The following is a 17,143-nucleotide window of genomic DNA, read 5'->3' as shown; positions in this document are numbered from 1 at the left end:
ACACACGCACATGCACATATACACCTTTTATACGCCCCGTTTACTTTCCTTACGTATGCCTATGTCAGGAACTTCCTCCACTGCTCCCAGAACCCCTTATACTACCTTGATTACCACATGAACCAGCTAGATTATTTGAATATCTTTCCCAGGAGGCAGTGAGCTTCCCGAAGACAAGAAAATATTTTATTTTATGATCATTATCTTTTTTTAAATCATAATATCATTCTCAAAATCTGGAATAGGACCTGGTATATAGTGAATATTCTATATGATTTTAACGATGGATCAATAAACTATGTGGAAGAAAACCCATTCTTTCCAAAATACATTTGTGATCATTATGATTTTAATATATTATCATGGAGAAAGCTGCAAAAATTTTCTCCAAGTTTTTCTCTCAATATGTAATCACCAGCTAGCCTCATAAATAAAAATTGAATCTTATTTTTAAGACTATTTCTTTTTTGCACAGGCTTTGAAAAAGAAAATGGAAAAAGTTGAGAATAAAACTTCTGGTTCTTTCTTAAATTATCCAAATAATAAAGTTAATGTTCTTTTGGAAGCGATGAAGGATTTGCAAAAACATGTGGATGAGTTTGACAAAGTTGTGACAGATTACAAGGTGAATTTGGACCTGACCGAACACCTCCAGGAGATGATAGAAGAGGTATCCTCTTCTTGTTGTAATGGTGTCCATATGTAATGTTTTTAAAAATTGCTCTGCTAATTTAAAACAATGCTACTGCAGTTAATTTTGTCATTAAATTTATGCATCATCCTCCTTTTCATGATAATTGCCTTAGGATAATTTCTTAAAGTAGAATTGCTGGACCAAAGCGGATGAATGTTACAAGGTTTGATTGTATTGTCCAGTTGTTCTTCATAAAGATTTTACTAATTTACTCTTACCAGCAACATATGAGAGTTTCTCGTTTCTCCATAACTCCATCAACTCAAGATGTTTAACCATCATGGAATTATTCTCACTGCTGGATATCTGTTTAAAATACTCAAAATGACTTATTTATTTCATGGAATTTGAAAATGTTTAGAAAGAAATGTGGTACTGGGATGTTTCAGGTACAAAAATTGTTATTGGTGTTATTTTGTTTTTGTCAAGAGGATAAATGGTAGAGTATGCATAAACTATATGAAATTTGACAAGTTAAAGTTATTATTTGCACACTTCATATTGAAGAAATTCCACACTTGAAGTTCTTTGTGGCCCATTGTTCTGTGATACAAAATGTCTCTTTGCCACAGATGCAGCAGTTTTTAGATTTAACACCGCGCTAAGGAAGATGAAGATGATCATTCTTCTATATCTGATCTATAGGTTTGCTGTGGCCCTGTGGCACTTTTTTAAAGCCAGCTCCTAACAGAGTCATGTGTTTCTATTTCTCACTCATCATAATTGCTCTGGCCTTGGTCAGACACATTCCTTCCATCACAGTTATTTAGTATTTTTGGTGAGAAACTGTCTCAATTCTCCACTGTGCTTTGAAAATATGACTTGAGTACCTTCTATTAAAAAAAAAAAAGGTCAAATGCTGTTCTTTAGATGATACTTCCTCAATCCATAAACTAAATCTCATTCTTAAAAGAGAATTTCTTTATTAGAGTGTTAATCAGGAAGTACTTTATCCATGTAACGTTAACTATTTCAATTATTTAGGCAGGGTTTGTATGTTTGGGCATTTTTCTTCATGTTTAGCTGATACTTGAGTTCTTTTTCGGGACATATGCTTTTTATATTTCCTGTTCTTGTAAGTCTGCAATGTTCTTAGGAAGTCTATTTCAGGCAAATCTAAGAAGGCAGGAAAATCAAATGAATTTCCATACCTTTATTTTCTTATCTAACTCTAATACCCTAGTGCAGAAGCCTATGATCATATTTTGACATTTTTCTTATTATGACTTAGAAAGTTCAAACTAATGTGACTATAAAGTTTGAGGAAATTGAAATTTGATACTTCGGTGGTCAAAATGAAGAACTTTAGAAGGATGGTGTCGCTTTAATCTATGCTTTATCCCATTTTAATTTAGTGTCACTTTTGGTGTGAAGATGCAAGTGCCACAGTTGTAAGAGTTGGAAAATATTCCACAGAGTGCAAGACAAAGGAAGCTGTGGAAATTCTCCACCAGCAGTTCAATAAGTATATCGTGCCCTCAGTGCCTCAGCAAGAAGAAAGAATTCAGGATATCAGTGACCTGGCTCAGCGCTTATATGGTGAGGTCTCTTTTTAAAATATCCAGCAATTTGCCGTTGAACAAATCTATAGCGAACCAGATAGCAGAGCATGGCAAGCCCCCAGGGTCCTTACTACGGCAATTATTCAGGCAAGAGACTCAAGATAAGAGCCCATATCTATAAAAGTAAACAGTAGGGAATAGGGGAAGGAGCTCTACCTGCAGAAGAGGAAGCCTTTGGATTTTAACTATCTTGTGTAAACCCTCCTTCTCTGTTCTCTTTTCTCCCCTATTCCTGTTGATCATCCCCAGGGTAATAAAACCAGAACAATGCTCAGTTTATGTAGACAAAAAAAAAAAAAAAAATCTCATTTTCACAAGGGTGATTTCTGGAAAAACATGCAAAACTCCCATAATACTTTAAGTGGATGTTAAGCTAAGATTGACATCTACACCCCTCATATTTCTATGAGGGGTGTGGTTTGTGGATTTAAGAAACAAGATGGTTTGGTTAGTGTATTTAAGGAACCATTCCCTTGCCTTCCTCTCCCTTGTGGAATAAACAGGAGAACTCAAATTATCATCTCTCTGGTTCTGCTTTTCTCTTCTCCATGACCAGGAAAGATAATACACTTGTCAGTCTCAGGAGACTTTCTATCTAAAGAAGCCCTCATTTAAGAAACCATCTAGGTGATGACAGCCCATGGGGGTGCTGAAGAATAAGTTTCACGAATCCCCTGATATCATTCCTGTAGACCAAAGGTAGTTCCCAGTGGCCAGGCAAATCTAGCTCAGAAAGAAGATAGCAATGGGAGGCACAAAATGCTTCAGCTGGCTGCCCACACTGCTGCCAGGTGGGTATTTTCTCACGTGCCATAAAATGCTACATATGGGTAACCATAAAAATGTGTAGAACCATATATACTGTACTACCTAATATTAAATTATTGAGAATAAATTATTAATGCTTTTCCAAGGGAAAAAGATAGAAACATAAAAATAATAAAATATAGATTGAAAAATTAATGAAAACGAATGCGATGTCTCATTCCTACTGTAGTTACTTATAAGTGCACTAAAAATTTGTGAATGCCCTCTGCCTCCACAGCACTGTATGTGGTTCCCTCTATTTTTGTACTTTCCACACTGTAGAAAATTACCTGTTCATCTATCTTCTCAAGTGACCATAAGCTCCTTGAGGGCAAGGGAAGCATGTTTTGTCACTGTTTTTGAGTGCCTATTCAATTTCAGGACACAGTAAGTACTAGTTAAATTCCCCTCCCTTCATGCATATCCTGCATCCTGCTTTGTGTTCCTGGCCCTTATCACCAACTGACAGATTGTATCGTTATTTATTGTCTGGCTTTTACACCAGAGTGTAAGCTCCATGGGAGAAGGGATTTTGCCCCTTAGTTTACTGCTTCATGATACATACTAAAGTGCTTAACAAATACGTGATGAATAAATGAATCATAGACTGAATACCTTGAACAAATAAATAAAAGTCATGAATCTTCATCTGCTCAGTATGGAAGCTATGCAATTTTTAAAATTTGCAATAAGTAAGAAGCTTTAGGAATATTATATTAACTGTTACAGTCCACCCAAGCATCATTGGACCCAGAATTGTCATGCAAATAAATTTATCTCAAAAAAAATTGAGTACCTATTGTGTATGAGGAGGTGTGATTGATATAAAGACAAATAAAACTTAGTTCCTTCCTTCAAGAATCCACAGCCTAGGCCTAGAAGTCATGTTACAGTAAAGGCAGTAAGAAAAGTATGAAAAGTGTGTATTGATTTACTAGGGTTAACATCACAAAATACCACAGACTGGGTGGCTGAAACAGGAGAAATTCATTTCCCCACAGTTCTGGAGGCTGGAAGTCCAAGATCACAAGATCACAGTGCTGACAGGGTTGGTGTCACCTGAGGCTTTTCTCTCTGGCTGGCAGCTGGCTGCCTTCTTGCTGCCTTTTCACATGGGCATCCCTCTGTGCACATGCTCGCCCTGGTGTCTCTCCCTCATCTTATACCGGTGGGATCCAGTCTTACTGGATTAGAGCCCCATCCTCAGGGCCTCATTTTAACTTAATCACCTCTTTAGAGATCTTATCTCCAAATGTGGTAACATTCTGAGATACTGGGGATTGAGGCTTCAACATAGGAGTTCTGGAGGAGACACAATTCAGCCCATAACAATGTGAAATATCGCTTAGTTTAAAACGTGGGGTCTCTAATCCCGGTTTCAAATCTCTGCTCCTGCAGTTACTGTCTGGGTAACCTGAAGAGGCTCTCTGAGCCTCAGTTGCCTCATTTGTAAAATGCAATAGAGCCTAGAGAATCCAAGGAGAATTACATTAATGCATATAAAGCCATAGTCAAATAATAAATACTCACTACGTGGTAGCTATTTTTATTATTTTATTTATTTTTATTATTTTATTATTTTTTTATTATTCCAGTAGAGAGAGATAAAATCTACATGGGCAAGATTAAGAACATGTCACAAAGATACTGGTATTTGAAGTAGACAGTAGGGGAGTGAGGGAAGGGCATTTTTGGTACAGGAGAGAATATTCAGTGGCTGTGGGGAAGAGTCGCTGGTGCACTTTGACCAGAGACTAAATATGTGAGGGAACTACGGTGATAAACATTTGGGAGAAGCACCTTGGAACCATTTCTGAATGCATAAATGAAGAATTGACAATGTTCTGAACAGGAAACGACTGATTAGAGTGGTGCTTTAAGAATATTAACATAGCAACATGATTTAGGTTACATAAAAGTGACAAGGTATAGCAAATGTAACCATTTTTCTGGGGTAAGTGTTTTTTCAAAAAATGCCTTCGTTCATTTATTTATCTACTCAACAAGTATTGATTAAGCAGTTACTATCTACCAGCCTCTACACCAGACACTGGGGAGGTGAATTAATACCTGGGATTTTTTTTTTCTGCTAGGGATTTGACCTCAAAAATAGTTTTTTGTCCCTTCTCCTCCCCAGGTTTTGAAGAAGGGCAGAAATACGCTGAGAAAATAGTGGCAAAACACAAAGAGGTTCTTGAATCTATCACTGAATTATGTGTCTCTCTCACAGAGCTTGAAGAAAAGCTGAAGGTAATTTCTTCTTCCCAGAATATGTATTTTCAAGTGACATAAATAAAAATGTGTTGATAAGTATCTTCTAGTGCAAAGATGTTCTAATAGAAATTCTCAAGGGACATAATGTGCACATTTGTTTCACAGCTTTCTAACATAATTATCTGGGTGTTTCTGATAATTAATTCTGTTTCTTTTCCATCACTGCAGAGAAAAATATTGCTGGGAATGAGGGCTAAACATAATTAAGGTGTCTCATTTACATTTTCATGGATCACATCCTAAAGGATAAATGTGTGCCATTAAAATCAAAGTAAAGTCTGTATTAAGTAGCCTTATGTTTTCATTCCCAAATAATAAATGGAAGGTTTTTTTTTTTTTCCTTCCAAATTGTGGCCCCAGAGAAAATAAAACTAAATCTTCAGGTATTATATTCACTGAATATTTAGCTTCATGGAAGTATTAAACTAATCATTAGCATCCTTCATGAAATAAAAAGTTGATGGAATAAAGAATAGAAAGTATGTTGATGCCTAATGCCTAGGCAAATCCAGTTAAAAGAGAGAAATGCATATATTGTTTTGTCTGTATTTTGTGAAAACTAGCTTCATTAGTACTGTTTCAATGACTGGCTGAAAGAATTGGTTACTTAGGAGGGAGAGAATAATGAAGTAATTAAGAACAAAGAGTAAAACACAGAGTAAAATACAGCTGCCTAGGAATACCAATTCTCCAAATTACTGGATTTGTGATTTGGGGTAAATTACTTCATCTCTTTGCGTCTCAGTTTCTTGATCTGTACAATGGAGTGAATAGGGGAAACTCATCACAGAGTAACCCCAGGAATTGAAATGTGAAGACACCCATAATTATTGTGATCATTGTTGATATCAAGACATAAGGGTGCTCTTGTAGTTCATAGCAGAATTATATTTCTAGCAATCATTTTTTCTGTATGAATTTACATGTCATAAATTTGAGTACTCAGTCCATTCAAAATAGTTTGCTAAGCTTTTAATTGAGTGAGTGACCAACCAGATTATCTTTATTCCTTAAGAAACTAGATTTTCAACTTTTTTTACCATTTTATATAACACTGCAATGAACATCTTCACACATAAAGATTTTTTTTTCTCTTGTATTGTTCCCTACACATAAACTCTCCAGAGCAGATTTGGGTAAATGAGCATGAAATTGTTAATGTTTCTAATATACATATGTTAAATTACATTCCACAAACATTTTACAATTTTAATGCCACCAGTAATGTATGAATGTGCCATATGCATATTATCTTTTTAAACAATGATCATTTCTTCTCCACCTCGACCCAGCCCTCTAAGGATCTGTTTCTTCTCCCGACTTCCAGTACACAGCTTGAAAATCGCTGCTTCCTCTGACTCTTTGCTCTTTATTATCTACAACAGCCCTCCCATTTCTGTTGTACATCTTCAAGTGAGGTCCACTAAAAAAAATTTACCCTATCCCTGTCTCCTTTTCACCTTCATGACTATTCTTTCTGAAAGCTCTTGCCACTCCCTCTCCCCACTTCCTCATTCCCCATTCCTTTTACACCCCTTGGTCAGGATTGCACCCTCTTTTCCTCATTTTCAACCCATCACTTGGATTCCCTTTTGCATTAGTAGGAGCCTCCTAATTATACACTCTCGCTAGATTAACCTTCCTACATACAGCTGCTAGTATTGTTTTTACATTCAAAGCACTTCACTACAAACTCTTCATTGCTTACCCAAAACAGTTGAAAATCAAAGCCTTTTTTCATTGTTCTGAGGCTGAGTCTTTCCAAATTAGTGTTCTTCTATATTCATTGTAGGTCCCTGTCTCACTGGTGTACTACCCCAGATTCCTGAATTTTCTGCTTCTAAACCTTCATGTACATGACCTTCTCTCTCTGCTTATCTAAATTTTACCATCTCTCAAAGCCAAACCCAAATGTTGCCTCCTTTACAACTCCTTTGCAGGCTGTGTCCCTGCCTCTCTGATTCCCCAGAGCACTTGTGTTCTTTCCTACTATAATCATCACATGTAACTACCATCACTACCCCAACTCATCTACTTGATTACACCTGAGGAAACCCTATGGCTCTGTTCAGTTTAGGGTCCCACATGACATTTAACACTGTGCTTTGCCCAAAGCAATTTCTCCAGAAAGAGTTTTGGCATTTGTAGTAAAAACTCAAAGGATTAGTACAGAGAAAAAGAATCATTCAATAGCTCAGAAAAGTTTGATTTGGGTGGATATAAAAACAAGGAAGGGCCTCTCTGGCAATAGTTATGGGCATCAGCAAGGCTCTTACAAGTTAGAGCCTGAACAAAACTTGTCAAAGAATGCTTACTAACACTTTACAGATATTTGCATGAGAGCATAAAAGTCTAGTTTTTATGTTTTTAAGGTTGATGCTATGGCTATTTTGTAGGAGTTATTTAAAAAGGCCTAGAAATCCCTATCAAGGCTGAAACAGTGATAATAATCCTTTATATTTGTATTAACAATTTGAGATTTACAAAGGCTTTTCGTATATATTACTTCAGTGATTTCCAAATAACCTTGTGATGGTGATAATGGCAAATGTTGTTTTCCTATTTTATGTATTTTAAAGATTTTATTTATTTATGAACAGGGGCGGGAGGGGCAGAGGGAGAGAAGCACAAGCAGACTCCATGCTGAGTGTGGAGTCAAATGCAGGGCTCCATCTCACAACCCTGAGATCATGGCCTGAGCTGAAACCAAGAGTCGGATGCTTAACCACTCAGGTTAATGAGCCACCCAGGTGCCCCATTTTCCTTGTTTTAGAGGTAGAGTTCAAAGAAGGTAAAAGTGCTTTGCCTGGGGTCTCACCATCAGTAGTGGTAGAATCGAGAATTAAATACAATTCAAAATCTAGCATTCTTTCCACAACAACTGCCATTTTGAGATTAGATATCAAGAGTACCTTATCCACTAACACCAACCAGCTTACGTTTTGAAGTTAGACTAAAAGCTAAATCTCTCCCCAAATTCTCTGAGTCCATATAGCACATGCACTTTGAGGAGTGTGCTATTTTCTTAAGGCCCATCTAACGACCATGTTCCAGATGGAATAGAGAATGTTCTGGTGTGGTATAATCCATCATCCTAAACTTGGTGTACCTGAGGCCCCTTTCACCTTTACAAAGACTTCTCAGCCCTCACAGGGGCTCCCCAGCAGCTTGCAAACCCTTGTACTTCCATGACTAAAACAGCTCCATGAATGATAGGAGTAAAATATCATCACCCACAGGAAGCATCCTTTGTTCTCAATTTTTTTCTTTACCATACTCAGTGATCTTTTCTTCCTCTCTTCAAGTTTCCCAAGCATTTGCTTATGTAAATTCTCTGGATTTCCTTTTTGTTCTCCACCAAAATCTTCAAACATTTCTTCCTTCACACTGTTCCCCTAGACTCTCCTAATGGCTTAGACTGCCATGTACGATGATTCCTTTCTCTAGAGAATGCTCCTGTAGGCATATCCTACTGCAATAATGACTTTGTTCTGGCTGGGCCTTTGAACAACCAATTTTTATGGCAATGAATTTTATCAAAGGAGTGAGGTAGATGGGAAACTGTGAGCTTGACAAGATAATTTTGTAAATCACATCATGGGAGTAGTCAGTCTCTTGTGGAATACATTTCCTGAAAGGTTCCAACTGGTCTATGTTTTCTTCCAAGTGGTTATTGTGTAGCACTGTACCTCCAACTTTCCTGGCCCAGGCTCTCACTTTAAACACTGCTTTGTACAGCAGGGAGACATTTTAAAGACAAATGTAAATTTGGAAGACTTCCATGATGACTTCATCGACCTGCTAAAAGAACCAGCAAGAAATAAGCAGACAGTATTCAATGAAGAAAGGAGTAAGGTAAAGAAAACTATGTAATCTCAGTTATTCATTTTGTTTTGAGGTTAGAGTCCTTGTTCATTGAAAAAAAAAAAAGGGGAGGGAATTGAAGCCTTGTTATCTACCTGAATCAAATCTTTCAATATACATGCAATGTGAGTGTCCTTACCCTGTACTTTCTTTCTACCCCTTACTTAGTCCTTCTTCCACCTATGCTATTTTCCTCTGAGCGCTTCCTATTTAGTAGTGGGACCACGGCATTGCACAGTGGTATTGGGACCACGGCATTGCACAGTGGTATTGGGATAGCCATTCAGTCACCATACTGTCACTCCAAACCACTTCTATTTCTCCCACCATTAGCTGCCTCTCCCATTTTCCTTTTATAGTCAATCCCAACTTCAAATTTGACTTCTCTCTATCATACCACCAAGCTATGGTTCTGATGTTTTACACTACCCACTGGAAAACCTTAGTACATGAACTTAGCTTGTGTCTTATTCCACCGAAGCTATCTCCAAGATGATATTTCCAGGTACATATACTAAAACAGAATCCAACTGAAATATAAATACTAAAGCAGAGAAATTTTTAAATTACTTTAAAATCTATGTATTACAGATAAATTAAACATGTAGCAAAAACTGCAAATATTCACAAAATGCAAATGTTCCATGATTTCAAAAGCATTATTTAAATCACGTCATTATGGATTTTCAGTATAAGTTGCTCACTCTCTATTCATAGCTGCTGGACTATAATTAGCTCCTATCATTTTGCTTTGCCAAGTTTGCTTCTAGTGTTTCTCTTTCTCCCAAGGAACTGAAGGAACAAACAGAGTCAACATTATTCTCAACTGCCCCCAAATTAATAAAGTATACTTCTTGTGACATGAGAATTTAAAATAAATATCTCCCCACTTTCTCGTAGAGAAAAATTTCTTTCCTTGAAGTCAGTACAATTCTTAGATCATCTATATAAACTTTTATAATCTTTTCCACAGGTTAAATCTATGTCAAGGTCTACTGCAATTATACAATCTGCAGGCAGCAAGTATCATTATGCAAACTGGCTTTTTTGCGGTATGGTCTTGAAGCATTTAAGCCCTGATTCTACTCTGAGGCAAAGGAAAGCAGCCAAACCTTGATCACTTTGTTGAATCTTAGTCTTATATCAAATTGTGTTTCATTATTGTGATTGGTCTATCAGTGTTTCTCAATCTCAGTATATTGACATTTTGGTGCAGAGAATTCTTTGTTATGGAGTGCTGTCCTGTGCATTACAGGATATTTAGCAACATTCCTGGCCTTTATCAACTAGATGCCAGTGGCACCCCCCCCCCCCACAACTCACCAAGTTGTCATAACCAAACAACATCCATGAATATTGCCAAATGTTCCCTGGGGAGCAAAATCACCCTTGATTGAGACCAAATTGTTGAAATAGTAAAGAATAACATTCAGTGCATCACATTTTCTTAACTAGGTTTCTTTCTTTTTTTTTTTTCCCTAAGACTTTATTTATTTATTTGAGAGAGAGCAAGTGAGAGAGAGAGCACAAGCAGCAGGGAGTGGCAGAGGGAGAGGGAGAAGCAGTCTTCCCACTGAGCAGGGAGTCCGATCTGAGGCTTGTTCCCAGGACCCCGGGATCATGACCTGAGCCGAAGGCAGGCACTTAACCTACTGAGCCACCCATATGCCCCTTCTTAACTAGGTTTCTAAGAGATACTAAATTCAACTTATTTTTTAAATTCTGCACATTGTCCACACTGTCAACCACTAATTTACTAAGAATTGAAGTGAAGGTCATTGATACCAAAGCAAACACATTCATTTATACTTAGTAAATATGAATTTTCTTTCTTTTATTTATTTTTCTTAGAAAAAAATTAAAGGAACAGATTCCTGTAAATAAAAAAGCAAGATTTATTTTCATTGAGAAATTATTTATTTATTTATTTATTTATTTATTTATTTATTTGAGAGAGAAGAGTGAGAGAAACAGCATGAGAGGGGAGAGGGTCAGAGGGAGAAGCAGGCTCCCCACTGAGTCGGGAGCCCGATGTAGGACTCGATCCCAGGATTCTGGGATCATGACCTGAGCTGAAGGCAGTTGCTTAACCAACTGAGCCACCCAGGCACCTGAGAAATCAATTTTATTTTAATATAAATTAAAAGGTCTTCTGTTATTTAGTATGATAGTGAAGGCCCACAATTATAACTGTCAAAAACTCTCACTGACATCATTTACATATACATTCTGGTGCAGTTGGCACAGAGAGCAAAATGAAAGGATGGCAGTAATCTTCCCTTTAAATAGCTCAATCACATTTACCATTTTATTGTCTCTATCATTTATATTATGGGTCAGATGTAATGATTTCCCAAAAACCATGTGGACAGATAACAAAAATCACCAAGTAAAAAAAAAGCTTATCTGGGAATCATTGTGTCCAATTCTGTGTCCAACCCAAATGGTGTTGATCTTCCTTGGAAAGTTATTTGACTCAGAAAGAACAATTCCAGAAGTGTTTGGTCAGAGGAAGATGGCAGTGGAGTAGGAGGGCCCTGGGCTCCTCTTGTCCCATAAACACAACTAGATAACTATCAAATCATCCTAAATATCCCAGAAATCAACCTGTAGACAGACAGAACAAACTCTATAACTAAAGGGAGAGAAGAGGCCATATCAAAGAAGGTAGGAAGTATGAAGATGTGGTTTAAGGGAGAAACAGATCACAGATGCTGTGGACACAAAGAAAGGTGAGAGAGGAGCACAAGGAGAACATTTCCCCAAAGACGTTGGCTTGGAAAACAAGGGGCTGAATTTTGTGAGTTCTTGCAACCAGCAGGGCTTAAAATCTGGAGTTTTAAAGGTCAGCAGGTTTGGCTGGGATAGAACCCAGAGGGCACTGCCCTGCTTCTAGAGAGAAGGCAGGCAAACAACCTGGGGACAGACAGCATGGAAACAGCAATCTGAAGAACACCTGGGGCACACAGTGGGGAGATTATTCACTCTTCTTGGAGTGGAGTGCATTCCTGAGAGGCAGTGTTTATGGAAATGCCTCTCCAGGAACAAAGAAGCTGGATGACACCATTTTCCTCCCCCACCCCATCTATGGGAAGCAGTGCAGTGCCAACACTAGCTGCCTAACTTGCTTACACCAAGCCCCACACCCCTGTGTTCTCAGGGGGCTTCCCCTCTCGATCAAGCTTATCTCAGTCCTAGCACAGCAGCCCCTCCCCTGAACACTAGTACAAACCCCTGCCCACACCGTGTCTCCTCACCAGAGTTCTGCAGGGCCTCAGTTATGGTGGAGGTGGTGTCTGATCTCATTTCACAAGCAGACCAGAGCACATGTAGTTAAAACTCACCACATGCAGGCAGAGAACCAAACACTGCCCACAGCAGGCAAGAGAGCCTCTCCAGATGACTACCCTGAAGGATAAAGCAGACAAAACACAACAGCAGAGCACAGGTAGCACACACCAGAGACACTCCCTGAAGTGTCAGGCACTGGGCACTACATGACTTCTTCATTAGGCCATTACTTTCAGGAGCAGAAGACATAACTGGCTTTTCTAACACAGAGAAGAAGGCAGAGACTTAGACAAAATATGAAGATGGCAGAATTTATCCCAAATGAAAGAACAAGATAAGGCCATGGCCAGAGATCTAGTAAAACAGATATAAGTAACATGCCTGATGGAAAATTTAAAGCAACAATCATAAGGATACTCATAGGACTTGAGAAAAGAATAGAGGTCATCAGTGAGACCCTTCACAGAGAAAAGAGTTAAAAAAGAATCAATTAAGAGTTGAAGAGCACAATAAATGGGTTTGGAAATATACTCCATGTAATGAACAGCAGGCTGGAAGAAGCAGAGGAATGAATTAGTGACCTAGAAGACAAAATACTGCAAAATAATGAAGCTGAACAAAAGAGAGAAAGAGAATTATGCAACACAAGAATAGGCTTAAGGAACTCAGTGACTCCATCAAACATAATAACATTCATATTATAGGAATCCCAGAAGAAGAAAGAGAAAAGAGGGAAGAAACTTTATTGGAAGAAATAATAGTGGGGCACCTGGGTGGCTCAGCAGATTGTCTGCCTTTGGCTCAGGTCATGGTCCCAGGGTCCTGGAATATTGAGCCCCACGGTGCGCTCCCTGCTCAGTAGGGAGCCTGCTTCTCCCTCTCCCTCTGCCTCTCCTCCCTGTGCTCTCTCACTCTCAAATAAATAAATAAATAATCTTAAAAAAAAAAAAGAAATAATAGCTGAAAACTTCCCTAATCTGGGGAAGGAAACAGATCAAGGAGGCACAGAGAACTCCCATCAAAATCAAACAAAAGTAGGCCAACACCAAGACGTTTGCCACTAAATTTGCAAAATATAGCAATAAAGAAACAATCTTAAAAGCAGCAAGACAAAAGAAGTCCTTAACTTACAAGGGTAAACCCACAAGGCTAGCTGGAGATTTCTCAACAGAAAAATGACAAGCCAGTAGAGTGGTATGATATATTCAGCATGCTGTATGGGAAAAATCTGCAGCCAAGAATATTCTGTCCAGCAAGGCTATCATTCAGAATAGAAGGAGAGATAAAGAGTTTCCCAGACAAACAAAAACTAAAGAAGTTCATGACCCTAAACCAGCTCTGCAAGAAATATTAAAGGGGACTCTTTGATGCAAAGAAGAGACCAAAAATGACAAAGACAAGAAAGGATCAGAGAAAATCTCCAGAAGCAGTGAAAAAACAAATAATAAAATGGCAATAAATACATATCAATAATTACTTTGAATAAATGGGCTAAACCCTGCAGTCAAAACACATGGGTTTCAGAATGGATCAAAAAAACCCACCAAAAAATGACCCATTATATGCTGCCTTCAAGAGACTCATTTTATTTTTTTTAATTTTTATTGTTATGTTAATCACCATTAACATAACATTAATCATCATTAGTTTTGGATGTAGTGTTCCATGATTCATTGTTTGTGCATAATACCCAGTGCTCCACGCAGAACGTGCCCTCTTTAATACCCATCACCAGACTAACCCATCCCCCGACCCCCTCCCCTCCAGAACCCTCAGTTTGTTTTTCAGAGTCCATCGTCTCTCATGGTTGGTTTCCCCCTCCGATTTCCCCCCCTTCATTCTTCCCCTCCTGCTATCTTCTTCTTCTTTTTTTTTCTTAACATATATTGCATTATTTGTTTCAGAGGTACAGATCTGTGATTCAACAGTCTTGCACAATTCACAGCACTCGCCATAGCACATACCCTCCCCAATGTCTATCACCCAGCCACCCCATCTCTCCCACCCCCCACCACTCCAGCAACCCTCAGTTTGTTTCCTGAGATTAAGAATTCCTCATATCAGTGAGGTCATATGATACATGTCTTTCTCTGATTGACTTATTTCACTCAGCATAACACCCTCCAGTTCCATCCACGTCGTTGCAAATGGCAAGAAGGAGACTCATTTTAGACCTAAAGACACATGCAGATTGAAAATGAGGGGATGGAGAAACATTTATCATGCAAATGGATGTCAAAAGAGAGCCAGAGTAGCAATATTTATCAGACAAGCTAGACTTTAAAACAAACACTGTAGCAAGAGACAAAGGATACTATATAATCATAAAGGGGACAATCCAATAAGAAGATATAACAATTGTAAATATTTATGCATCCAACATGGGAGCACCCAAATATATAAAACAATTAATAATGAATATAAAGGAATTGATAATAATACAAGAATAGTAGGGGACTTTAACACCCCACTTATATCAATGGAAAGATCACCTAAACAGAAAATAAACAAGGAAACAATTCCTTTGAATGACACACTGGACCTGATGGACTTAGCAGATATATTCAGAACATTCCATCCTAAAAAAGCAGAATACACATTATTATCAAGTGCACATGAAGCCTTCTCCAGAACAGATCACATACTAGTTCATAAAACAGGCCTCAACAAATACAAAAAGATTGAAAGCATACCACCTTTTCTGCCCACAATGCTATGAAGCTGGAAGTCAATCATAAGAAAAAATTCTGAAAGACCACAAGTACATGGAGGTTAAACAACATCTTACTAAACAATGAATGGGTCAACCAGGAAAAGAAATTTAAAAAAATATATACATGGAAACAAATGAAAAGGAAAAAACAACAGTCCAAAACTTTTAGGACGCAGCAAAAGTGGTCCTAAGAGAGCAGTATATAGCAATACATGCTTACTTCAAGAAGCAAGAAAAATCTCAAATAAACAACCTAACCTTACACTTGAAGGAGCTAGAAAAAGAATGGATGACCCTCAAATCAACAAATGTCCCTGCTGTAAAGGAGCTTGTAGCGCAGTAGGAGCGGGAATTCCCAAAAGGTGACCCGAATGATAAAAGTCCTAGAGTCAAGGCAGAAGAAGACCTGGAGGTTTTAGTTCAATGAAAGAGACTGAGAGGTTGTGGCACCAATTCTCCAAATAGTCAAAAGGCTGTTAAAAGAGGAGAGCAGTTCGACATCTATGTCGCTCTGGGAGGCCAATTCAGATCCATTGTTGGATACTGAGTGAAGGCCTGTCTTCACTAAATACAGGAAGAAATTCTTAATACAGGTAAAGCATAAAATTATTTTCAAAGAAAGCACCCTTTCGGGAAAAGTGTTCAAACAGAGGCTACCAGAATGTCATAGAGGAGATTACCTGGACTGAACAGGAAGTTGGATCAAAGTCCCTGTGAAAAGGAAAATAAAGGCAGAGCTAAGCCGAAGTAGGAAAACCAAAAGAATGAGGGGCATTTCCTATTGTCTCTGTGTTTATTTAGTAATTTTTTTTTAATGACAAGGACTTTTAAAAACTTTTGGCTTGGTTTTTGGACCCAGAGTTTAAACTTCTACTACATTGGGGCACCTGGGTGGCTCAGCCATTAAGCTTCTGCCTTCAGCTCAGGTCATGATCCCAGGGTCCTGGGATAGAGCCCTGCATCAGGCTCCCTGCTCAGCGAAGAGCTTGCCTCTCCCTCTCCCACTCCCCCTGCTTGTGTTCCTGCTCTCACTATCTCTCTCTGTCTGTCAAATAAATAAATAAAATCTTTTAAAAAAAATAAAAAATAAACTACTAAATGGCTGAAGGAAACAACTTTCTCTAAAGCCATGCTTATACTTTCTCTGAGGATAATTTGTATCTCTGGGGTGGGGGGTGTAGAAGGAACATTGTTTTGTTTTTGCTTCTGATCTTCAACCTGAAAACACACTTATTTCTCAAAAATTATTTATAAAGTATGTGTCAGGGGCAGGACTATGAGCTAAAATGCAGAACTCAAAATCAAGGCAAGACCTAACTTTCTTGTGTGCAAGCAGTAGCAAAGGGACAAAACCTGGTAATTGCTAAGTAAGTAAAAATGCACCTAAATACTGAAGAAAGGCAAAAAAAAAAAAAAAAAGTGATATAAAACAACAGGTTGAGACAGATGAGATCCTTTTCAGCTTCAATGCTCTTTTGAGTCTATGCCAGAAAGGATATTTGAGCGTCTTCTGAAACCAGAGATGGATGTGGATTAGTGGGGAGAATTACTAGTTCAGCATAAGCAGGAGGTAAAGTACTGCTGTTCACGGTCTCCTAGCATGGCCTGCACTCCACATGGCATGGAAAGATAAGTGGCAGATCTTCCTCTTTCATATCTTGTGTTCTCTTGTGAAAGACCGTAACCTGTGATTGTCCCATTAACATCTACCTCTCCTGCTAGGCTGTTATCTCCCTGAGGGCAGAGACTGGGTTTACTTTTACTCATTTCATCTCACCAATGCCTGGCATGGTACCTAGTATGAAACAGGTGTTCAACAGATACTTTTTCATGGAAGAATAAAAATAAGGGGCTTTAAGAAAATAAAACCAGTCATGAAAAATGCTTTTTTCCATATGGAGTAAATAGAGTTGTCAAATTCATAAAGACAGAAAGTAG

General features: G+C 38.2%; 1 protein-coding gene across 3 annotated transcripts in view; it reads left to right on the top strand.

Annotated features, from left to right (window-relative positions):
- CCDC141 (coiled-coil domain containing 141) overlaps positions 1-17,143 on the top strand; it is a 204,292-nt gene that overhangs the window by 172,864 nt on the left and 14,285 nt on the right. For all 3 annotated transcript variants that reach the window (XM_027590871.2, XM_027590872.2, XM_027590870.2), the window contains 4 exons: positions 476-670; positions 2,050-2,233; positions 5,201-5,313; positions 9,076-9,192. In XM_027590871.2, coding sequence (XP_027446672.1) covers positions 476-670; positions 2,050-2,233; positions 5,201-5,313; positions 9,076-9,192 — 609 coding nt within the window. The remainder of the gene's footprint in view (positions 1-475; positions 671-2,049; positions 2,234-5,200; positions 5,314-9,075; positions 9,193-17,143) is intronic.

This window comes from Zalophus californianus, chromosome 3 (genome assembly GCF_009762305.2).
Source record: "Zalophus californianus isolate mZalCal1 chromosome 3, mZalCal1.pri.v2, whole genome shotgun sequence".
NCBI lineage: Eukaryota > Metazoa > Chordata > Mammalia > Carnivora > Otariidae > Zalophus > Zalophus californianus.
This window is presented reverse-complemented; position numbering and strand designations above follow the sequence as displayed.